The 24095-nt window shown below is 48.7% G+C and overlaps 1 protein-coding gene across 4 annotated transcripts in view; it reads left to right on the forward strand.

Annotated features, from left to right (window-relative positions):
- The window catches only part of ELFN1 (extracellular leucine rich repeat and fibronectin type III domain containing 1), a 105388-nt gene extending 81648 nt beyond the window's left edge, over positions 1 to 23740 (forward strand). For all 4 annotated transcript variants that reach the window (XM_032704388.1, XM_032704391.1, XM_032704387.1 and 1 more), the window contains exon 4: positions 20165 to 23740. In XM_032704388.1, the coding sequence (XP_032560279.1) occupies positions 20605 to 22995 (2391 nt within the window). In that variant the 5' untranslated portion in view covers positions 20165 to 20604 and the 3' untranslated portion in view covers positions 22996 to 23740. The remainder of the gene's footprint in view (positions 1 to 20164) is intronic.
- Positions 23741 to 24095: the final 355 nt, after the last annotated feature.

The following is a 24095-nucleotide window of genomic DNA, read 5'->3' on the forward strand; positions in this document are numbered from 1 at the left end:
GTGATGCTGGTGGCAGGCAAAGATAACACGGCACTAACTCTCCCCGGGGATCGGCGCGGTGGAGGGGAACCCATCGCGGTGACAGGCACGGCTGATGGGGTGCTCTTGCAAGCAGACAGGAGTGAGCATGAGTTTACTGGGGACTTGCAGCACGTTTCTCACCCTCCTTCCCAGCTCCTCGGGGAAGGATGGCAGCTGGCAGGCTGCCTTGTGGTTTTGTGCTCGTGTTGCAGGTTGGAGGCAAACCCTGTCAGAGGAGACAGCAGGGTCCTGTGTGTTGTCCCTGCAGCTTGAGCTAAGCAGGCACCACATTTCAGCTTGTGCTGGAGGTGTCTCCAAATCACTGCCTAATGCAAGCTGCCCCCCACCTCCAGGCCAGATGTAGGGTGCTCAGCTTCAGCAGGTCGCTGATCACCATTATTGGTGCATGCCCCAGGCACACATTTGCTGCCTTCTCAAGAGGATGTGGGGATTGAGGAATTTTGAATCCCCTGATGTTTCTCAGCATTTGCTGTAATGAATTAATAGCATTTCAAACCCTGGATCACCATCCAGCATTGGCTCTCAGCAGGAGTGACACATCTGTTGGGGCTGCTGGCAAATTTCAAGTGTAATTCCATTCATATTTTAAAGGTGGAAATAACATTGGAGCTGAAGAACTGGTCTTTGATACTGCTGGATTTTATGGATGACCAGCTCTTGTTTGAGCTGATAAATGCAGCTGCCACCTTGCCAATTTATGGTATTATTCTTTCTGGGCATCTCCACTGGCACATTCATTATGGCTATCGGACACAAAGTGACTCAATTCCGTATTCTTGGCTTTCTGAATGGAGCTGGAGTTAGGAGATACCAGTGTTCTCATTAGGTCTCCTCTGTGTACTTAGCTATTAGCCTGCTCTTGCTAAGCGGCTCTGGACTGTCTTTCAGGCTTTGCTTGTGCATGGAATGAGCTGTCAATTCAAAAACCCTTGGCTGTATTTCATAGCCTGGCTGTCACTCAAGTACCTCACAACAGCGAGGACATCAGAAGCAGACACTTTCCAAGGTATGAGAAGATGGTCAACTTTCAGCACTTTTATGCTTTTCACTTGAGCCTAAAATGAATTTTTCCTTGAAGGAATCTTGGTTCACCTGGGACAGGATCCCACTGCATCCCCCAGTGCTACATTGGCATGGCAGCTTGGCCATCTACCATGACCCATCTTCTCCTTCCAGCTCCAGCTCTTGGATGAGGAGGAGAGCATGAGGATTTAGTGCTTTGGTGCTGTGGAGGAGACACTCACCTCCCAAGTAAGACCTGCTTGGGACAGCACAGCCCCATCATCTCAAACAAGCAAGATGTGCTACCATCATGTCCAGAAGCCAGGCTGTTCCACAGGCAAAACTAAGGCGATTGCAGTGTGGGAAAAGGAAGGCAGAAGCAGGCTTGGCTCCATGGGCTACATTAAAATGATTCCAGGTCCCGGCATGACCCCGTTGTAGTGTGGGAAGGAACAAGCACCATCTTCCCCGTGGCAGGGCTTGCCTATCCCAAAGCATCCTGGGGGATAACCAGTGGTATTCTAATAAACTAAGTATTAGTTGCATCTCCAGTCTCCTCCTTGAGACTGATGCTGGGCAGTGAGGCTGAAAATTAATCGCTTACAGGGTTTTAATTTTTTTTTCATTATTCCTCCTTTTTCTTCTTTTTATTTGATTCTCATCTCAGCTGTATTAAACTTCAAGTCAACAGAATATGGCATATACAGCAGGGAGTCTGCTGGCTCCCTTCTGCTCTCCTCCACTTCACCAGTTCCATCTCTGTGGGTCAGCAGTAGTGTTTGCTGCACACAGCCAAGAGCCTGCGGAGAAAACAAAGTTGGGGGAGAGTCCAGTTTCTGCTGCTTTGTTTCCAACCCTGCCCAGGAGTGGAATAAACTCAAACAGGCACTGCTTCAATCGAGTCAGCTTCTGCTGAGTCAGCGCCATTTAGAACTTGGCCTTTCCGAAAAAACCGCAACTCTCCAAAACCCTGGCCAAGATTTTATGAGTAAATATAAAATGAATTAGGAGGCAGGTTTTAAAATAAAGGATTGCTCTTGGAATCCAGGGATAACAGTAAGTCCTCAGGAGAACATAGAACCTCTTAATCTGTAGCCCAAATGTGCAGGGTCAGCAGTGCAGTGTAAGTGATTGAGTTGCTCTTGGACACCTTGGTGAATCCCCCATCCTGGCCACTGGCACACCAGCTGCTGCCCAATGTGGGCACAGCTGGGTTGGAAGGGTCCCTGTTTTTGGGGGTTTTTTTTACCTCTCTGGTAGCAACAATCCTCTGAGCTGGCTGAAAAACCTCTCAAGGCAAGACTATTCACTCAGAACTGGTGATTCAACCCCACCCGATTGTCTGGAGAGGAGAGATTGGATTCATTGTTGTTTTCAGCAAGGACATTATCAAACAGGTTTCATTTGGATTGTGTCATTTCAGCTTGTCTGTGTGGCGTGGCTGCGATGCTCCGCTTCGTTTGTGTTGCAATCGAGTGACTGAAAGATGAGGGGAAAAAAGAAAATCCATTTTGAAGTATTTCTTTACTGCAAGAAAAATAACCCAAAATGTTGACTTGTGCCCCCAATCTGCTACGAAATCAAATTTTGCTGTCCTGAAAGTTCTCACAAGCTGAAATGCCTGGGATTTGTCCAGCCAGCTGAAGCGATTGCTGCAGGATGATCTCACTTTGGGCAATCCAGGAGCCCCAGGCAACATGTTGAAGGCACCATAGGGGCATGGAGAAGGTGCAGCCCTGCCCCAAGACAGCCCCTCTCCCCGTGGATGTTTGCCAACCTGTCCCCGAAGAACATTAGTGTTTTTAGTGACAGAGCACCTCCACCTCCCAGGTAACCCACTGCCTGGCTCCACAAGCCGTTTCTGTCCTGAAGTCTAACCTGATTTCTCTGGCTGTAATTTAAGCCGATTATTTCTTGTCCTGTCCACCATGGACATAAAGAACAGATTATTCTCTTCCCCTTAGCAGCAGCCTTTTAAGCACTTGAAGACTGTTATCACATCTCTTCTTCCATCATCTCTTTTAGGCTAAATAACCCAGTTCTTTCAATCTTTCTTTGTAGGTCATGTTTCGTAGACCTCTGATCGTCCTGTTTCCTCTGCGTTGCCTGCAGCAGCGCCACCTCCTTTTTGATATGAGCTGCCAATACCAGAATCTACTCCAGCATAGACCTCACCAGTCCTGAACAGATAAGAAAGATGATTTTGTGAGTCTTGCAGGCCATACTGTAGCTCATATCCCAGGGCACTGTCTGCCTCTTGATGCGACACTGATCCTTCATGTTCAGCTTGTGACCCGCTATAATTTGTAGACCTTTTTCTGGGGAACTACAGCTTGTGGGTTTGCTTTTTCCCATGAGGTTTTGAGATTTTGAGCAAAAGGCAGGAATGAAGCATCCTGAACGAATGTTATGTTCTCCTGTGTTTGTCGGTCCTTATTCTGCTCTGTTCATGCATTCAAAGCACACTTTTGGTCAGATTTTTGACTGACTGTGTGATACTTGGGTTGGATGCTATTCAGTCCGTGCTGAAGAAGCTTTATTGATGGTTCTTTAAGTTGCTGACTCCCATTGCCTCATAATTTCTAGTGTTTTATCTCATTTGTGCATGTCCTTTCACGGTCTAAGACATGCTTGTATTTAGCACCAGTTAATCAGCATTTTATGCAAAATATATGAGATTTTCAATTTTCTACAGCCAACAGAGCATTGAAGTGCCTGTCTCCATCCCCCAGGACCTGTGTTTAGAGTGAGCTGGGCGGTTTTCCACAACTTGACTTTTTCCCTTAGAAACTGGAGGTTTCTCTTCAGAAGGACTCACTAGTGGAAAGCTGAAGGCTGGTCCCTGGGGCTCAGACCTAAAGGGACTCAGTGTGAGGACTCCAGACAATCCCAGGGGAAGCACTTCCACCACCCAGCCACAGAGTCAGTCTCCAATTAATATTTAAATTTTTTATGCAGTGTGGAAAAGCCCATGCCCCAGAGATGGGGCGGGACTGATTCACTGCTCAGTGAGGCAAGGGGAGGAGAAGAGGAAGGGCCCCTCCATGCTCCAGGTGAGCATCTGAGCCTGAGCCAGAGCCAACCTGTCAGCAGACCTGTCTGATTGCCCATCCTCCTCCCCTGGGGCTATACCAGCATCAACTTTGTATTCCTGCAGGCAGCAGTGCTGGAAATCCCAGTCATGCGAAAGGTCTCGAGGGGAGAGAAACGCAGGTCACTGCTGGGACAGACGTTGCAGGCAGGGGAGCACGTTCAAAGGTACTTGGGTTATGATAGTAATTAATGTGGACATTGCTGGTAATGGCAGAGCTGGTGCTTCAAGTAAGTGCACAGAGGCAGGAAATGAACCCCATCAATTTTTAAGATGTCAGCTGTTTCATGGGGCAGCTGCAGGGATGGGAACAACCGGACCTTGTTTGTTAGGCAGCTGGATACAAACACACTCCTCCCATGCTGTGGGATGGACCTGCCTCACTGCCTGCAGCTGGAAATGGTCCCAGTTCAGTGAGTATGTAAGCAGGACTGTGGGTGACAGAGGAATATTTGACCATTCAATCAGAAGGTTCTTTTTCAGGGTGGCGGTTTAGATGAGGGTCTCTGTGTTGCTGTTTGCAGCTATGCAGTCCATGCAGTCTCGATTCAGCAAAGTGTGTTTGACTGCAGGTGAGGGCATTTCCACACAAAACCTTCTCATGCAGTGCAAAAACCCCTTTTTGGCTAGGACCTGAGTGGTATTTCTAATTTTTTGGAAACCACTCCGTTCCCACTGAAGACCAGGCATCTCTTGTCCCCAGTTCCTGCAGAGTCAGGACAGAGAGTGTTGCAGAGTGAGTGTTTTTATGGACTGGCTGCTCTACCCCTTCGCAGTTCTAATTAAGTTGTATATTTTGGAAGTAAAAATGTCCTTTTGATTATATTGGTCAGTATCTCCAAGTAAAGAGTGGGGAAGAGGCAAGTGATCAAAGACAGGCTGTAATGAGCTATCAGAGGCAAGTCCAAGGTCACTGGGAGCAGAAGGGCCATTGTCATGCTGGTTCATGATGCTCAGCTGGCTCCCCACTCTCCTGTCCCCATCATAGCTGAGCATTTGGATCTGCACACCCTAAACACACACTGCTGGGGAGAAACAGTCTGTGCTGCATGGGCAGCATGGTTTGAAAACACAGTGGAGAGGAGGGATGCTCACCTCACTTTAGAGATGGGACACAGCACCCTGCTCCCCACAGGGGTGAAACCATCCAGTTGCTTTGGAAGAGCTGGAAGAACTGCAGGAGTCATCTGCTGGGAGGGGCACCATCTTCGCAGCAGGCAGAGATCTAGGGCACTGATGAGCAAAAATCTAGGGCATCAAAGAGCAGAAATCTGGATAATCAAGGAGAAGAGATCTAGGGCATGGAGGAGCAAAGATGTAGGTAATCAAGGAGCAGAGATCTAGGGCATCAAAGAACAGAGATGTGGATAATCAAGGAGCATCGATATAGGGCACGGAGGAGCAGAGGTCTAGGTAATCAGAGAGTGACAGTCTAAGGCATCGAGTAGAGTTGCTGTAGGACATCAAGGGGTGGAGATCTGCGGCACTGAGGAGCGAGGTGTGATCTGTCTCACAGGGGCTCTCCCAGAGCTCTGACATCACTCCTGGACTCACAGCCTGATGCTGAGGGTCATGCAGGAAGGTGGACAGAGGACTACTGTCTAGCCCTGGGTGCTGAGTGCAGCCCTCACCAACCTTTCATAGTCCAGGGCAGAGGGGAACAAACTTCCACAGGAAACTCCATGCAGCATAGTAAGCTCACAGGGTTGTTCAGGACAGCTGAGCCATGACTGGCAGCCACAGGCTGCTCTGAGGGGGACCCATGGAGTTGCTTCAGCCAGCGGGAGGGAGCCTGCCTCCATATCACCAGCAGCAGTAAACATGATCTGTCTGAAAAATAGAGCCATGTTAACAGTTATTGATCTATAACTTTTAACCAATTTCTTTTTTACAATATTGGATTGCATCCTAATATTAGCTTTTTATGTTCAGCACTAGGCAAACTCCACTCCATCAGCGAAAAACAGCTCCTGTGGGCCAATCTGCACCTCCCATTGAGCTGAATGATAGAGGACTGGAACAATATTTTTTGACAGATCAGTTCCTGTTCAGGGTAGTGGTGGCCATTATGCAAATCGAGCTATAAGAAGTTTAAAAGTCTGGAACCATTATATTTCTTTATTTCATTAACATCAATGCAAGCAGGCGAGTTAATACGAGAGAGTGATCCCATTCCAGAGCTTGCACAAAATGGTCCCCCCATCATTTAACAAGGCTGGTGATTTCCCCTAACGGGTGCTCCCAGCAGCTGCACTGGGGGCACTGAGGCATTTTTCACAGCATGCAGCTGGAAGAGGGGTGGGTGACAAATGTCTCTGAGCAGATTAGCGCACAGGAATCCTCTGCCTGAGCTGGCAGATGGCTGGGAGGGCCCTGCTCATGGCAGCAGGCAGATATCCAGGAGGATGGAGGACAAGTTGGGGGTCAATTACAAGGGCCCAGTTTTCCACTGGTCCTTGGGGATCTGCTTCCCCACCTCAGAGCACCTGCACAAAATCTCTTGAGTGGTTTACTCACCCCTAATTCATTGCACTGGCCAGAAGAAGCTGCTTAGGCAGAGATGCTTTGGAGTCACGGAGTGCAGAGAGGCATAAGCATGTAGGATTCAGGTTTACAGGGCAAGGCAGCACGAGAGCATGGTGTTAACCCCATTTAACTCCTACTCTTGTGCTGGACACAGACATTTTACCAGCACAGCAGCAATATGAGGAGCTGAGCACTGATAAAGTACAGACATGACGTGATACAGGGCAGAGATTTGTGCTCCAGCACATGCCCTGGTGCCCAGGTGGTGGCTGCCCTCCTCCTCCTCCATGATATCAGCATTGTATCAGGACCACCACAAACATGTGCCTTCACAGCCACCTCTATCTTCCCGTGTATCCCCCACCTCCACCCCACCAAGGCACAGATACATTTCCCTGAAACAGGGAGAAGGCAGAAGGACACACATCCTGCTTTGTGGCCCTGTTCAGCTGAGGGTATTGGCCTCTTTACAGATAGAAAATAAACACAAAGTGCTGTCATGTCAGCAAGGAAATTAATGGAGTCCTGGGGCTCAGCCCTTGCATTAGTGTCTTAAGAAAGGGAGTGGGTAATACCTGGTTGCCCACAAAAGCCAGCCCACCTTATGTGGTCCAGCAACTCTGGGAGGAGCTGGGACTCTTTCCCATACACACTCTTCCCACCATATAACTCATGCATAAAAGACACAGACACGTGCACACTCACGTACATATGGATTTGCACAGCTCTGGAAAATAAAGATCACGTCGTGCCACACTGATGGATCCCAGCACTATAATTGCTCCATTATAAATGGCAATGTCTCAGAGCATTACTGCTAAAGACTCTACCTTTTAGTGTTGAAACTTTTAATTGATTTTAAAATACACAATCAATCACAGTTAATCAAGGAATCATGAAGAAGCTATCGTACACAAATACACAAAGACAGCATATAAACCACAATTAATGACCACTTAAACAATGGTGGGAATGAAAATAGGATTATTTATTAGTGTTTATGAGCAGTAATGGATAAAGTAATGAAGCAGTAGCACAGTGGTGTGTTAGAAGCCAAAGCTGGCAATATTTAACACCAAGTGGCCATAAGTGACTTTTCAGTGAGTGGGTCAATACAAAATTTAGAGCAATCTTTCCAAAGGAAGTAGATATCCCTTTTCCCTCCTCTAAACCCTGCAGCTGCTGGTTGAGGTGGTCCATCCTGAAGGAAGGTGGGAACAAAACCGAGCCATCACTGGGTTCTCCCCACAAACCCAGAGCCAGGCTGCAAACCTGTCAGGCACAGCTTTGCTCCATGGCAGGAGGACCTGTAGCCCTTTTCCAAAAACACCTCTGGGCTACCTTTAGATGTCCATCCATAACCTACCAGGGAGCTGTCCCTTTTCCAAAGGGCTGTCTCACCATGCGTCAGTGCAGCCCTGACTTTAGAGTGAGTGATTAAACCCAGCTGGGTGCCCTGTCAGCCTGGGAGAGCCAATTCCCTACGTCTCAGGGGGCACACAGCCTGACAGGCCAGAAAAGAGTGAGCAAAGCAAGGGCTGGAGGTTATTTAAGCCTGAGCCAAGGACAGTGAGCTTGGGCAGGGCAAAGGAGGTAAATTCCATGGAGGCACCTTGGAGGCCCCTGAGGTCTGTCTTTGAGCACAGCTCCAGGTGGTCTGTCCAGGATTTAGTACAAAAGACTATTTTATCTAAGCTGGCTTTATTCACACCCACGTAGCAAGAGCCTTGTGAGCCCAGAGCCATGCACTGCCGAGGCTCACACCAACACAATCCTACCTGGGCTGCCTGCAGACCCAGTTTACTCTTTGCTGTGCTGGACCAAGACCTTCCCGTGCCTCGGTGCAATGCCTGCTGTCCCCAGGGACAGGCAGAGGCACGAGGATGTGGTCTTCAGACAGGGAGCAGCAGCAGAGCCCCATAATACAGCTTTTGCCTTCCTGCCATGCAGTTTGCTGCTTTGCAGCCAGAGCTGTTTAGTTCTCTAAATTAATATGCAGTACCCAGGACGCCACTCTGCACTGCCTGACACGTAGTGCAATGGAGAGGCACTGGTGAAGTGGCTCCTGGTAAGAAGAAGGGAAGAGTCCAGAGGAAACTTTATCCTTTTTCACCATTCCCTTAAAGGCCAGTACTATTTAGCCCCAGAAAACACCACCAGCACCCTTACTGGTGTCCCTACAGAAAGCTGAGGACTTGGTAAGTCCCTCTTTCCCGCCTGGCGTAGGAGCATGGGAATATGCTTGTGCTTAGACCTTTCTGTAGAGAGGTGGAGGTCTCACACTTGACCAAGAACTGCTTTTAGCACTGGACCTAAACTCCTGTTAGTCATCTCAAGCCTCTGAAAAGGAGCTGACACCAGGTCAGCCCCCATAAGCACATCTTCTCTGGGGCTTTGGTGGGGGCTGAGGATGCTGCAGCCCCTCACTTCCAGCCCTGCCTGCCAGCAGCCTCCCTCCCCACAGTGCTTGTGCTTGCTCGCATGGATCAACGTCTTCCTCTCCTCCACAGTCTCTTTTATTGCCTTGCAAGTTGGCCCCAGGATGTTTTATCACACCACAGCACATAATACAAATGAAAAACAAAGAAGAAAAGTTTGAATCATTTTTTTAATATATTCATCCCTGTGCTGGGGAACAATGATCCGTCTGATTAAATCCGCATGCTAGAGTTTATTAAACCAGGTTGGCCTCTCGCTTTCTCTCTCCTTTAGGCAGGGACAAGCTCATTAAAATGAACATGCTCTGCTCCCTCCCCAGTGCAATCCTGCTTCACACTGTCTCTGTGCTGCTGATATCTTGTAGACATCGCCAGGAGCTGATGAATAGGGCTCTGCAGTTCAGTTTTCTCTGGCAGCAGCACAGCAGCCAAGCTTTTTGGCAAAGGGCAGGAGATGCCTTCAGCCTACCAGTGCCTCATGGCTGCTGGGAATGCTCATCCAAGGAAAGGCCCGTTAAAAATGGAAGGAGGTAGAAGGGCAGGGACTCACACCTCACTCTAGCTCTGCCCCAGCACCTGATATGTCATTTACCTCCTCATGGGCTCTGTTTCTCATCTGTAAAATGAGTTTCATGGGCACTGCTTCCCCATTAGGATAATTAATGACTATAAAGCACTTTGGATCCTGCTCTAAGAATAAACCCATCAGTAAAGACAAGGTGACAAGTGAGCATCTAAGACAGTTACTCCCCTGGGACCAGGTCCCTGTGTAGGTCGTGATCCTGCAGGCAGCTGCCCACCCTGCAGCCCCCACTCTCCTTGGGCTACTTCAGGAGGATCCCCAGCCCACCCAGTCACCCTCCCCAGGGAGGCATTTCCAGCAGGCCAGTATTTTCTACAGCTCCTCTTAGGAGCCCTTCAGAGGCAACCTAAGGCTGTTACACCCTGGCAATAACAGTGGCTTAGGCCCTGTAATCCCTCCTTTACTTGACTTTGGGTTATTTTGAGCAAGAGATTAAAGGAGATTATCTGCATCACCTGAGATGCTGCACTTTCTATCTCTACCCCCTTTCCTCCATCCCTGGGGCTCACCCAGTCCCAGCCAACTAAACCCCTCCCTCCTTTCCCTGTGCTCTGCCATGCTCTTGTCTTGGGACAGCTGCCTGGCCACAGAGTGCTGCCATGTGCTGGTGATCCATGGTGATCCATCATCAACCTCACTTCCTGGACCCAGCTTCTCACTTGACCACCCATGTATCCTTCACATCTGCATCCTGAGTCAAATCCAGAGGTGCTCCACAGCAGGGAAAGAGAAAGGAGGTCACCCCAGAGCACTGTAGCACTAATTGGGATTAGTTCTGTGGGCTTCTTGAGAAGGAGGTGGTGGAAAAGAGGATCAAGAAAGTGGTCCTTTGGGCCCTAGGATCTTGGCAGAGTGTGTTGGGTCCAACAGCACCCACTTATCACCACAGCCAGAGCATGGAGAAGGATTGTCTGTTTGGAGCATCCCACGCTATTCAAATAAAAGAATCCCAATAACACAGGAAAAGCACTGAAAAAATGTTTGTTTCATGCCCAAGGAGGAATCCTCATCACCTGGCACCATCCAACCATGGGCAGGGAGCTCCTTTCCATGTTCTGGAGACCATGTGCTGCTCTCCAGCTTGCTTCAGCTTGGGTTTAGCAAAGCGTTTGATGTTGGTTTCAATTCCTCACAGACGCTCGCTGAAATCAGCATATTTATTAAATGAAGGTCTAAACAGGCAGAGCTACAAGGAGTGGCAAAAAACCTTAATTCACCTTCCTTTATGACTGAGAGATGCTCAAACATCCCAGCTACTGAGAAGCAATAGTTCCCTTGGAAAGCAAACTCCCCCACATGGCATCGCACCAGCATGTGTGACCTGTGCACACATTCATGGCAAGCTCACACCTTCATGGACTGTTTTTCCTCATTTCAGACTACACCAGCCTAAAATCCATCTGCCACCCTGGAAATTAATAGCAATCATTAAACAAAAAGAGCTGGCAAAAAGAAGCCTGAGGTGAAAAGCAGCTATTTCTGCCAGAAAAAAAATTAAAACTATTTAGACATACAGAGAGTCATTTATTACTGTGAAGTCCTCCTTCCACCTGGGGTTTAAATCTCATTACAGTTTGTCCAAAACAGATGTTACCCTTTTAGCAGTAGATTATTAACGATAAACTCCATTCCTCCAGAGAGGGTGGGTGTTTTGGGTTCACTTGCTTTTTCAGCTTGGGTAACCTCCACAGGAAATGTTTATGAAAAGGACGGGCAGTCCAAATGCTGGCATAGCTCCCTACTCCTATTGTCTTAGGCTCCAAAGTTTCTTTCCACTGTCCATATCTTTCAGAGGTCTCTGAACAAGCAGGGAAATACAGAGGTCCAGAGCATGGCCCCAGACTCTGTTGAGGAGCAGATGTTGAGGAAGGGCTTTTGTGTGCTAACACACCAATAGCTCCCACTTCTGCTTCTCCACCAGCAGCTGGGCATTAGCCATGTGTCAAGACAAAAAATTTCTTTTGGATGGAGCCTGGCATGTGCATGACCCATTTTTTCCCAAGCTTCTCTCCATCTGCCCACACATTTTTGGGTAGAAGGGCGTTTGGTTGGGCTTTAGGCTTGTTGGCACCATAGAGGAGACCCAGTGGTCCCCTCATACCTGTAGTTGAGTATCCTCTATGGACAAAGATGGTCTTTGCTTGTTCCCACCAGTGCATGGGCATACTTCAGTGGGAAATCAGGTAGCCTTGAGAGAAACACTGTCTGGCACCAGGTTTAACCAGCCAAGCCCACAAAAGAGCCATGTTTTTGTTCTGTTTAGACTTAATATAATAAAGATACCTGCTCAGGAATCTAGGAGCCTTTTAATCATGCTGTAAGCATAATCAAATGAGACATTAATATCAACTCCACATTCATATGGCCATCTGGCTGCCCAGCCATCTCCCTGACCATTTCAGGTAGTAGGAAGTGCATTCCCAGCATTCTCCAGAGATCCTACTAATTCTCACAATGCCTCTCAGTCTGATTGGAAAGGCAGTGAGAACCAGCTATTTTGGGATTGTTGATGGTGATGCCAGTACCAGCACCTCAGGGTTCTCTCAGAAAACACTTTTTTGCTATCTACAATTTTTCCTGCACCCCAATGGAAGCATCAAGAGCTCTCCCGGGCCATGTATGTCTCTGAGTACTCACTGCTGGAGGAGAGTCTTTCCCTCAGCACAACACATCTCAGTCCTTCAGGCTTTACAGCTTATAATGAATCCCTTCATGGAGCCCTGAGGGACACAAGGAGAGCCCCAAGTAAACAGTGTATTCACCTCCCTACAGGTGCAGGGTATTCAAAATAAAGGGATATTTGTTTGTAGCATGAGTATCTGACCCATGAGGAGTGTCCTATAAAAATTTACCAGGAGGAGTGAGTGCGTATTTCCGCTGCTGAAACAACAGACCCACAGCCTTGGTAAAATGTTTTATGTAGAAACTCAGCATATGTTTGGTTTAAGAGGGCAGGGCTGGAAATGTTGATGAGGACCTGTCTTGACCTAGGGAAGGGGAAGAGAGACTCTCCTCCAGGAGTTGACAAACCTGAGCTCCTCCAGCAGAGCCCTGTGCGGGAGCGGGGCTGTGCTGGGTAAGCTGTGCGTGGAAGGTGGTCACGCTCGGTTTCCTCTGCAATGCTGTTATCCTGAATAAACATTAGATTGGTTTTGGAGTGCTGCCCAGATAATCATTAACCTTCTCCTGGCCCATGACAAGAAGCCAGCCTGCAGCACTGAGCTAAAATTAGGCTTGTAGGGCACTGGGGCTTGCCAGATATTGCTATATTAGGGCAGAAACCCCCTTCAGAAAGTGGACAGTCAGAGGGTCCAGCCTTAAGCTGGGCTCCTCAACTCCAAAGGATAAGAGCTAGATCATTACAACCACAAGATAACTTAGATTGGAAGTCTCCAACCAGAGAAGAAGGACCAGCTTCGAAAGTGGGCAAGTGAGAGGTCAGCAGAGGTATTTGCCTACAGCACAGCCATAGCAATTCATGTGGGCAGGACACATGCTCATGAAAATGTGAATTCTGAGATCACAGATCATTACCATGAAGTCCTACACAAGATGTATATTTTCTTGTCCATCTGCCAACACTCAGCAGTGCAGTTCACTTAGAAACTGTGACTGATGTAGGCACTGGCCAGAGACCCACTGTTACTTCAAATCCCTTCACAGGGGAAGAGAAGAACAGAGAGAGAAGTGTTCTTTTGCATATACGACCATAAGAAATCAGAGCAAATGAGACACTTCCACCTCTGAAAACAATTTCTAACAAAGCTCACCATTTCACAGACCTACCACCAGATACCATCCTGTGTAAAAGTTGCTTTTCCTGTCAGGAATGCAAAAGCCTCCTGCAAAAATGAATTAATGAATGAAAACAGTAAAACAGCTGCAAAGATCTCTTCCAAACAGCAGCAAAGGTCTGAGTGAGGATGACAGTGCAGCAGAGGCAGGGCACACCAGCAACTCCACTTCCCAGCGCGGGGCTGGCTCCCTCCATTGCATTGGTGCTGGAAAAACAGGCTTTGATCTTCAGCACTACTTACAGGGGAAAGTGAGAGTCCTGCTTCCACAGCAGACCTCTGCTTTTCACCAGCTTAACATCAGCATAACCATCCCATAATGGAGCTGTGATTCAGACTGATTACTTCTAAGGAAAAATTCCATCAAGCAAGTATTAGAGAGGCTTTCTCCCATGGAAACACACCTTTCTTATTGCTAATGTTTCTTATTGCTAAGTACCTGATCTTACTCTTACTTCTCTTCATCCCTTAAAATCTTTTTTCCTCTTCACCTTCCTCTAACTCTGCCCCTCTCATCACACTCCTCAGCTCTTTGAGGGCTCACCTGCGCTGTCACTGGCTGGAGCTGACATTTCATGTCTGCCCGTGCTGATATTTCAGAAGGCTGGGATAATGCACAGGTAACCCAGCTGGGCTTAAGAGGCTGTTCACCATGAAGATCATTTATGCATTTACTTAAACTCAGCAGAGGATTCTGCTCAGTGGCCTGCAGCAGCGTGGGATAGCGTTGTCATCTCAACAGACCCTGGAAAATAAGCAGCATGAGACGGATGTCAATGACTTCAGACTGCAACTGACTGAAAAGCAGAAGAGTTGTATTTTCTGAAATCTCAAGAGCTAACCTGTCTTGAAAATATTGTCATTTTAACCTAGCATTTATCTTGCTGTAAAACAAAAGGTTCTTAAAAATGTTTGATCAAACAGATCTGTTCTGGCCATTCCAAGGTTGCAGCTCTGGCCTCAGCCTGCCTGGTAGAGGCACGATGGCTTAGAACTAGAGATCCTCTCAGACATTACAGCACCCAAGTTTACTGTTAAAGTAAATTGACCTGAATATCAACTTCAAATAAAGATCACAGCTTTTCCACCCAGGGTTTAATTTTGCAGAAAGTGTGTTTTACACCAGAATAACTTTTTACTAGATAAGAACAACCCAACTCTGTGATTCCTAGCACCATAGAGAGCCCATGAGTGTTTATGTACTGGTACTACTAATGTCCCTGTATAGAGACCAAGCATGTAATTTCCCTTTGTTTCTCCCAGTGTCTCCCAGAAAAGTTATCTCTTCACCATCCCTCCCATTTGGATACTTGTCATACAGTCTGTGACCTCCTGAAGTCTCAGTAAAAGCTATCCCGTATGTGATGCTGAGCACTTGTCTCTCAGCCCCCCCTTTACCTCTCTGCTTCATTCCTTCTTCATCTCTCTTCAAACCTCAGTGGAAAATATATCTCTTCTCCCTTGCCTGTTTTTCTTAAATAATAAATAATAGGAGGAGAGAGAGTAGAATTGACTGGAGAACTCTATTATCTAACACATTTGGGAATAAGGTTGGGATGCACAAAATGCTGCCTAAACCCTGTCAGCGGAGGCAATATTAGTACCAGGAGCTCTGGATATAAAATGAACTTGAATTTTACAGGCCTGAGCTTCTTTATTATTCAGGGTGGTTGTGATTCTGACCAACAGCACCTAGCAGGAGGTGATGGATTAAACACCAGGAATACGACTGAGGAGAAAAACCTGCCTGGATGCCTCCTTTCCCCACCTGGCGTGTACAGGATGGACATTAGCCATTTGGGGGTGATTTCATCACTAATAAATGTTTTATCTGCCATCTTGGAGCTGCCTCCTCACATTATCTTATGCATAATGAAGAGCCAAGGTTCATTTTAAAATTCGGTGTCTGTTAGCTGAATTTTCCCTCTGCACTTCTTTGGGTGGCTGAATATTTATCATTTGTGACGTACCACTCCCGTTTTCCTATGGCTCTCACTGCAGTGGGGATCCTTCATTTTTTTTGACAAAACAGCCCAAGTGGCTGTGACAGGGTCTAAGAGAAGCTGGAGATGGAGCAGCTAGGGAGAAGAAAGTTATGGAGGTGCAGGAATGCCAAGGAGAGGAGCACTGGTGAGCGTATGTGTGTATACGCACGCACACACGCACACGCATGTTAATCTGGCTCCTTGCCTTCCCTCAGTAAATGTAATCCACAGTTTGAAATAACTCATTGAGTAGAATAACAAAATTAGGAACTGAGTGCCAGCTCACTCTCCCTCCCCAGCCCCCACGGCTGCTTTGTTTGCTTCCTTGCAGCTGCTGCTCTGGTTTAATTTTCCAAGATGCCATTAGTCGGGAAATGGAAGCAAAAAGTTCCCAGACAGCCTGCACTGGTTTTTGGAGCTCCAGCTCTGCCTTTTTCTTTCCACCTCCCTTCCACCACCCTTGTGGGTTTTCAGCCAGGACGAGGACACTGCTGCTCATCCAGTGCAGGCTGCAGACTCGTAGGCATCACAAAATCCCAGCAGTCCCTCTTTGCCACTGGGCTGTTGACAGGGACCAGGGATGGAGAAGCAGGAATGGGTAGGAGGAGAGTATATCGCAGTCAGGGCTGAGGATTAGTGTGGAGAAACATGGATCTGGGCTCCAACAGGGATTCTGGATATCAGAGGCAACATGCAGGAGCAACAAGGAGTGAGGGAGTTGTCATTGCGCCTTTGCTGGCCTCTGTCAGCCCAACATCTGCTCAGCTGGTCAAGCCCCTCTGCCTTCTGAGAGCAGAAGGAAAGGGAAATACAGCCAGGTCTTCAGGGCACAGGGTACAGGGATGTGGGTACCATGGCCTCGCCACAGATGTGGCCTGTTGTCATCGTCGTCATGGTGCCACGGTTCAAGATATCTCTGATTGAGATTAAATCCATCATTTCAAATAATTGTTATTCTACACTGTCTTCATCCCTCCCTTTTTTTTTTCTCAAACAGCGAAGGAGGCTCCCAAATCTCCACTTTCCTTGTTGTTTTTCATGTGAGAGTTGTAGGTGGCTTGTTCTCAGGTTTTCCTAGGCAGCATTGTGGAGGACTGGGAAAAGTGATATGCAATCGGGTTACCAGGAGAGTAAACCCAGGACAGCTGGGCAAAGACAAATAAGGCAGGCAGAAGGGTTAAACAACTGGATTTTCTTACTGATTTTTATCCAGTCTGTTGGGAAGAGGCACGGGGGTCTCTCCCCTGCTCTCCAGAACCATATTCAAGATATAGGAGATCAAGGAAAGCAAAGCCTCCTCAGCCAGCCAGCTGCCCTCTTTTAACCTGCAAGAATCAGGCGTGGGATTTCAGGAGCAGAAACGAACAGGAAAGAGAGATTAGAGGTGAGGTAAAAGGTAGAAAAGGGAAGAAGGAGACACCTCCTGGATGTCTGTTGTCTGGTCTGTTGTCTGCTGTTACAGGCAAATGAGTGGGGAACCACAGCGAGTTGCCCCTACTCCCGCCCTGCCTCGCGGGATGCTCAGCTCTTGTCTGATGTTGCAGCACACACTCTCAGGAACACACCCACACACACCACGGTGCTGGAAAGAGGCTCTCAGAAGCCAACAAGATGAACAATTTCGTCTTCCATGCAAAGCAACAAGACCCACTTCTCCACTCCCCAGTCATGTCCCGGCAATCTAATAAAAAGGGAGATTAGCCCCTCTTTCCTCTCTCACATCTCCTTAATGCTATCATTTTATTCACACTTTGCAAAGCAAATAAACCAGCAAATTGCTTGCTTTAATGAGCTGAAATTAAACTCGGGCTGCTGATAAAATGCCTTTTCTCCTTTCTGTTGTCAGGAAGGACTCATCTGATAGGCAACGTATGGGAAAGAAGAGAAAATACATATCAGGAGCCTTACTGAATATGTTTGAGTCGTTCACTGTTGCTCTTCTTCATTCCCAGCACCTACAATTAGATGGGAGAGGCACATGGGTGCTATAGGGGAAGGCTATAGGGGGTCAGCCTGGCAAGATCTGTGGTGGGTCTGTGTCTGCTCTTTGCTCACAGATGATGCCACTCCATTACCTAATGCCCTCCGACACAGGCTGCTGCCCTCAGCTTCCCCAGGGTGGAGTGACATGAACTTTCCTCTGCAAGGAAAAAGCTGGTTTGGCTCTGCAGAGCGTTCCCAAACACAAGTTTGCCCAGAGAAGATGGCTCGGTCACAGTGGGAGCTAGAGGAGACAGAATAAGTACTTGCTGAAGAGAATATGCCAAGATGCATCCATCCCTGCTGCCTGTGCTGGCTTAGTTTGGCAGGGCTTCCCTTGCCTGCAGGAGGTCCCTGGAATCTACAAGCCCATGGAGGAGGACAGGGAGATGGGTGCACCAAGAGCAAGGAAAGCACACTCTATGACACACTGAAGTGACAACTGGGGCAAGCCATTGCTTGTGGTTCTGCAGGCCAGCAATACCCTCCTCACACACCCTAAGGGGCAATGTGCATCCTCACAGGATGCAGGAGGAGCTCGAGACCAGGCTGGTTCCCTGTGGCAGAGGAGAGCAGGCCCATCTAGAGAGAAATCCTCCACCTGCAGCACAGTGCTTGTGCTGGGATTTTCATCCCAACAAGAGGAGCTCAGGGCACTTTGCCTCAGCCTCCCACCACCCTGTGAAATGCTATCATTATCTCATGGAACCAGAGAGGAGACTGGAGTGCAGAGAGGTTAATTGAGTTGTCTAACACCAGGAGGGATGTAGCAGCAGATGTGTTTCAGTCTGGAACTGCAGTCTGTGTTTTGCCGTCGGCTGGGGAGGTGGTAAGGGGGGACGCTCACCTGCGGTCTCCCAGGGAGCCCTGAGAGCCTCCCTCTTCCCTTCCTCACTGGCTCCAAGGACTCAGCTGTGCCCAAATGGGTTTCCAGGTACTGGTGAAGTGTCCCAGGGCAGTGATAGCACATGGAGGACAAGGTGGCTGGAAAGTCTCAAGTGCAGAGAGGTGACGTGAGAGAAGGTCTTGTTATTCATGTAACAGAAACCCAACTGTGCCACCAGGGAACAGACTCATTGTTCGCAATCCAGAAAGAACAAATAAACTGTTTTACTGCTTATTATTACTGGCCTGTTTACCAAGGTATAAACTGAGTGGTGAACAGGGATCTCTGCAGTGAAACATGGTCTGCTTTGCTGCCTGGTACTGTGGCTGGAAAAGAAGCTGGTTTCTTCTGGACATGGGCAAGAGTATGGCATCTGCCTCTAAATGCCTCTTGACAATCAGCCTTACATGATTTTCAGGCATGCAGCACCAAGCACAGTCCCTTCGCTGCCTGTGCACTCGGAAATGGTCTGGAAAACTCTTTCTGGATTTATACCATTTTCCAGGTTCAAGGAAAGACAATTTAGATGTAACATGTACCCCTGCCTCCTTCACAACTTCCCAAGAAACCTCCAGTTCCTACCATCTGTGTTTTCAAGGAGAGCTGGTGGTATCTTCCCTGGCTCGTATAGCCTGAGCTTGGACACGGCAGATAACCAGAGCTCCTGTTCCCAACAAAATTTCAAAGAAGGATTTTTCTAGATGGGCCCCATTTGTGGGTAACTCCATCTCTGCCATAACACCACACTGCATCTGTCCTACCAGCCCAGAGATCTCTTTGGCAGCAGAGATATCCACAGATGATATTTTCAATGTCTGTGGAAAAGCAAGACCCAGGAGATGCTGGCGCTCATGCAGTTCCCACTTTTCCACTTTTAGCTTCCTGTTTCCCTAAGAAATTATAAAAGGAAGTAGAATTTGTGTCCATGGATGTTGATGTTTAGTCAAAAATGAAGGAAAAAAAAAAGGAAAACGTGAGCCAGGAATGAGAATTTTTCTGTGGGAAGTGAGGCTGCCGGCAGCCTCAAAGACTGTCTAGTGAAGACTCTATTCCTAGTCTTCAAACAGCTGTTTCTGGCTGAGGAGGGAAGGTCTTGTCCTATCCTCTGCAAATGCACTTGTTATGCCACTGAATGCTTGAGGGTTTTCCACTTTCTGCATCATTTCACCTGGGAGGAGGAAACAGGTATTGGAGAAAGGCAGTAAAGCCCCAACCAGGAGCAAGGACACCGGATAGTTCACAATCACAACAGTGTGTTTTGCAAAGAGTGCCCTGAAACTACTGCTCAGGTTCCCAGAAGCAGGACAAGCACTTGGTGCTGGGCTTTATCCCAGATGCCACCCAGCAGTGCAGGCAGAGAGAGACGGTGTCCTCAACCAGCACCTCCTTCTGTGGGCACTGCTGCTGTGCACACCAGCACACGAGACAGTCAGGATTCCCCTCAGCAAAACGCTGCAGCATCAAATCTACATCAGAGCGAGTTGTCTAGACTTCATCTGCTCTCAGTGGAGAGGAACAGACACTTCTGGGGCATCACTCCTCTCCTTCTAAGGTAGACACCTAAATAGGTCAGACTAACAGTGCGCTGGATGTGTGTTGGTCTCTCAGCTGCCTAAAATGTGATGCTGGACAGGGGCTCAGAGGATGACCTCAGTGGTCAGTGAACTGCCAAGTGCTGCCGGTGGCAGCCAAATAAACAAAAGGCTCCTTGAAAGATGATAGTCAGAGTGAGAAGGCAGGTGCCTAACTTTAAGAGGGTAGTTGGATGCATCTCCAACACCTCTGAATGCTGTCTTTTCTTTGTATTTAGTTTGTGCTTCTGTTTTGTTTTGAGCAGGTGAGCCGAGGGACTGAGCAGGGGAAGCCAAACCCACGGAGGCACATGGAGATGGGGACCAGCACCGCTATGGGCAGCAAAAAGAAAACGAGGAGATGTACTATAAAAAGTGAGAGGAAGGCTTGTCTCTGAGCCACAGGGACTCCTCCGCACGGGCGCTTAACTTCATGACTCCCTCCTCGAGATGCCAGAGACCTGGTGATGTGGGACCAGCCTCAGCCACCCAGGCCTTGGTAGCAGCCCCTGGCTGGTGGCTGCCGAGTACCGTGGGCACCGAAGTCCTCTTTCTCCACAGACGCGTCCCTCCCGTCTCCAAGCCATGAGGAGAAGGGAGAGGCAAGCGAAGCTGCCGAAGAAGCACTAGCCCACGTCTTCCCAGCCCCTGTCCTGTTCCCCGCTTCCAGCAGACCAGGAGCCCCCTCTCCGTGCTGCCCTTCCAGATGGCAGGTCGCCGGTGGGCCGCGACGTCAGCCCTCTGCATGTACGTGGCGGCCGTCTCTCTCCTACATGCCGGCGGGGTGCGGGCAGACTGCTGGCTCATCGAGGGGGACAAGGGCTTTGTCTGGTTGGCCATCTGCAGCCAGAACCAGCCCCCCTACGAGTCCATCCCCCAGCAAATCAACAGCACCATCGTGGACTTGCGGCTGAACGACAACAAGATCAAGAGCGTGCAGTACGCCTCGCTCAGCCGCTTCGGCAACCTGACATACCTCAACCTGACGAAGAACGAGATCTCCTACATCGAGGACGGTGCCTTTTCAGGACAGTTCAACCTCCAGGTGCTGCAGCTGGGTTACAACCGACTGAGGAACCTCACCGAGGGCATCCTCCGGGGCCTGGGGAAGCTGGAGTACCTCTATCTCCAGGCCAACCTCATCGAGACCGTCACCCCCAATGCCTTCTGGGAGTGCCCCAACATAGTGAACATTGACCTGTCCATGAACAGGATCCAGAGACTCGACAGCAACACTTTTCGGGGCCTAAACAAGCTCTCTGTCTGTGAACTCTACAGTAACCCCTTCTACTGCTCCTGTGAGCTCCTCGGCTTCCTGCAATGGCTGGAGGCTTTCACCAACATGACACGCACCTATGACCGGATGCAGTGCGACTCCCCACCTGACTACATGGGCTACTACTTGTTAGGCCAAGGCCGGACTGGCTACCGCAATGCTCTGAGCATGCTCTCGTCCCTTTGCACTGGTGGCTCCTACACTGTGATCCCTCGTTTTATCCCTCCCAGGTACCAGGTGACCACGGTGCCCTCCGAAAGCCCCTGCTCTGAGGAGGAGTGCTCCTCCGGCGACGGCACGACACCGCAGTTCTCCCTCTTCACGCCCATCGGTGAAACAGAGGTGCGCCCCAACATCCAGGTGAAGCACCTCAACCACAACTCGGCTGTCCTCACCGTGCAGATCCCCTACCCCTTCAGCAAGATGTACATCCTCTCCCAGTTTGAAAATGGCTTCTCCTCCATGATCACCAAGCTCAGGAAGAAGGAGGAGAACATCACCGTGAGCAACCTAGTAGCACAAAGAGATTACACCTACTGTGTAGTCTCTGTCCACCAATACTCCAAGTACAACCACACCTGCGTCACCATCACACCCACCAGACCCAACCGCAAGGAGCCGGTGCCCACCCCTTCCACTGCCACCCATTACATCATGACAATCCTGGGCTGTCTCTTCGGCATGGTGATTGTCCTGGGCGTTGTGTATTACTGTCTCCGGAAGAGGCGCCAGCAGGAGGAGAAGCACAAAAAGGCTGCCGGCAGCATGAAGAAAACCATCATCGAGCTGAAATATGGGCCAGAAATGGAGACCACCAGCATCACCCAGCTCTCCCAGGGACAGATCCTGGGCGGGGAGACAGTGACCCGCATCCCCTACCTACCTTCTGCTGGTGAGGTCGAGCAGTACAAGCTGATTGACAGCAGCGAGACCCCCAAGGCCACCAAGGGCAACTACATGGAGGTGAGGACAGGTGAGCAGCCCGAGAGGCGAGACTGTGAGCTGTCCCTGCCGCCAGACTCCCAGGGCTCTGTGGCTGAGATCTCCACCATTGCCAAGGAGGTGGACAAGGTGAACCAGATCATCAACAACTGCATTGATGCCTTGAAATCCGAGTCCACCTCCTTCCAAGGGGTGAAATCAGGGGCAGTCTCCACGGTGGAGCCTCAGCTGGTGCTCTTATCAGAGCAGATCCCCAGCAAACATGGATTCCTTTCCCCTGTCTACAAGGAAAGCTACAACCACCCTCTCCAGCGGCACCACAGCATGGAGGCGGCCCCCAAACGCTCCAGCACCTCTTCCAGTGGCTCCATACGGAGCCCTAGATCCTACCGCTCCGAGGGATCGGGCCACAAATCAGAAGCCAAATACATCGAGAAGACATCCCCCACCACTGACACCATCCTCACTGTGACACCGGCCGCGGCCATCCTGCGGGCAGAGGCGGAGAAGATCCGCCAGTACAGCGAACACCGGCACTCGTACCCCAGCTCGCACCAAGGGGAGCAGCACGACAGCATGGGGGGGAGAAAGCCCTCCATCCTGGAGCCTCTGACCCGCCCTCGCCCCAGAGACCTGGCCTATTCCCAGCTCTCGCCTCAGTACCACAACCTGAGCTACACCTCCAGCCCAGAGTACACCTGCAAACCATCGCACAGCATCTGGGAGCGCTTCAAACTCAACCGCAAGCGGCACAAAGACGAGGAGGAATATATGGCAGCCGGCCATGCCCTACGCAAAAAGGTCCAGTTTGCCAAAGACGAGGATCTCCACGACATCTTAGACTACTGGAAGGGCGTCTCTGCCCAGCAAAAGTCCTGAGTCCTCACATAGCTCGTGACTTAACACACTAACTGGACCAAAAGAAATCCGCAGCAGCTATTTTTATTCAGACTGTCTTTGAAACAAAATAAAATTTAAAAAAAAAAAAAAAAAAAATAAAAGAGAGAACAAATTATGAAAAAATCTATAAATATTCTATATAATATATAAAGTGAGATATTAAAATGTCCTCACGTTGGTGAGACGCACCAAATTTGAACACGAACTTTGCAGAACAAGCAAACTGTGGAGTGAAAGAAAAAAAAAAAGTTTTGTTTCATTTTGATTTTTTAAAAAAAATGAGAAAAAAAGAAAAAATTGAATATAAAATGAAAATGAAAGAGCGGGCAGAGAGCTGAGGTCTGGCGTTTCCCAATATTGCATTGCATGAGTCCCTATTCCGTGATTTTGTGGATTCTTTGTGAACAGTTTGTGTTCTTCCTTTCCTTCCAAAATCAACAGCGACAAAAACAGCAACAAAAACCAAAAAGAGACCAGAAGGAGCTCCATCTTTTGGGCTGTTTTTGCAAACGGAGTCTTCCAGTTTAGACTTTTACCCGGTTGAAGGCCCGTTCACATTTTCACTCATTGAAAGGTTTTACCACACATTGCATTGTAAACCGAAGTCGTTAATTGTACAGAGAAAATTTCTATATTTGCAATGTTTGCTGTATAATGAGAAAGAGAGAGGAGAAAAAAAAACAATACTACATCTACTAAAAATATATATATATATCTATATTCACCTGTTTGTACCAGGTTTTAATCATGGATTTTAGAGAAAGAGATGGAGTTTTGTTTGAAGGATTTTTTTGTTGGTTGGTTGGTTGATGGGATATTTTTTGGAGTGGGGGGCGAGTGTTTGGATTTCTAAGTGTTTGGTTTTGATTTCTTCCTCTAATCATCTGTGTCCGAGTCCTTCTCTCTTCCAAGTACATTGAAGAAAAGAGGCATGTACCTGGAAAAGCAGAATCCCTCACCTTATTCCAGGTGGGAGACCATCACCACCAGGAACTGGGAAGGGGATGACAAGTGAAGGGCTTTTGGTTGAGCAGGTGGGGTTGCTCCTGCAAATTAAAAGGTATTGATCTCTCCCCTTA

Source organism: Chiroxiphia lanceolata, chromosome 16 (genome assembly GCF_009829145.1).
Source record: "Chiroxiphia lanceolata isolate bChiLan1 chromosome 16, bChiLan1.pri, whole genome shotgun sequence".
Classification (NCBI taxonomy): Eukaryota; Metazoa; Chordata; class Aves; order Passeriformes; family Pipridae; genus Chiroxiphia; species Chiroxiphia lanceolata.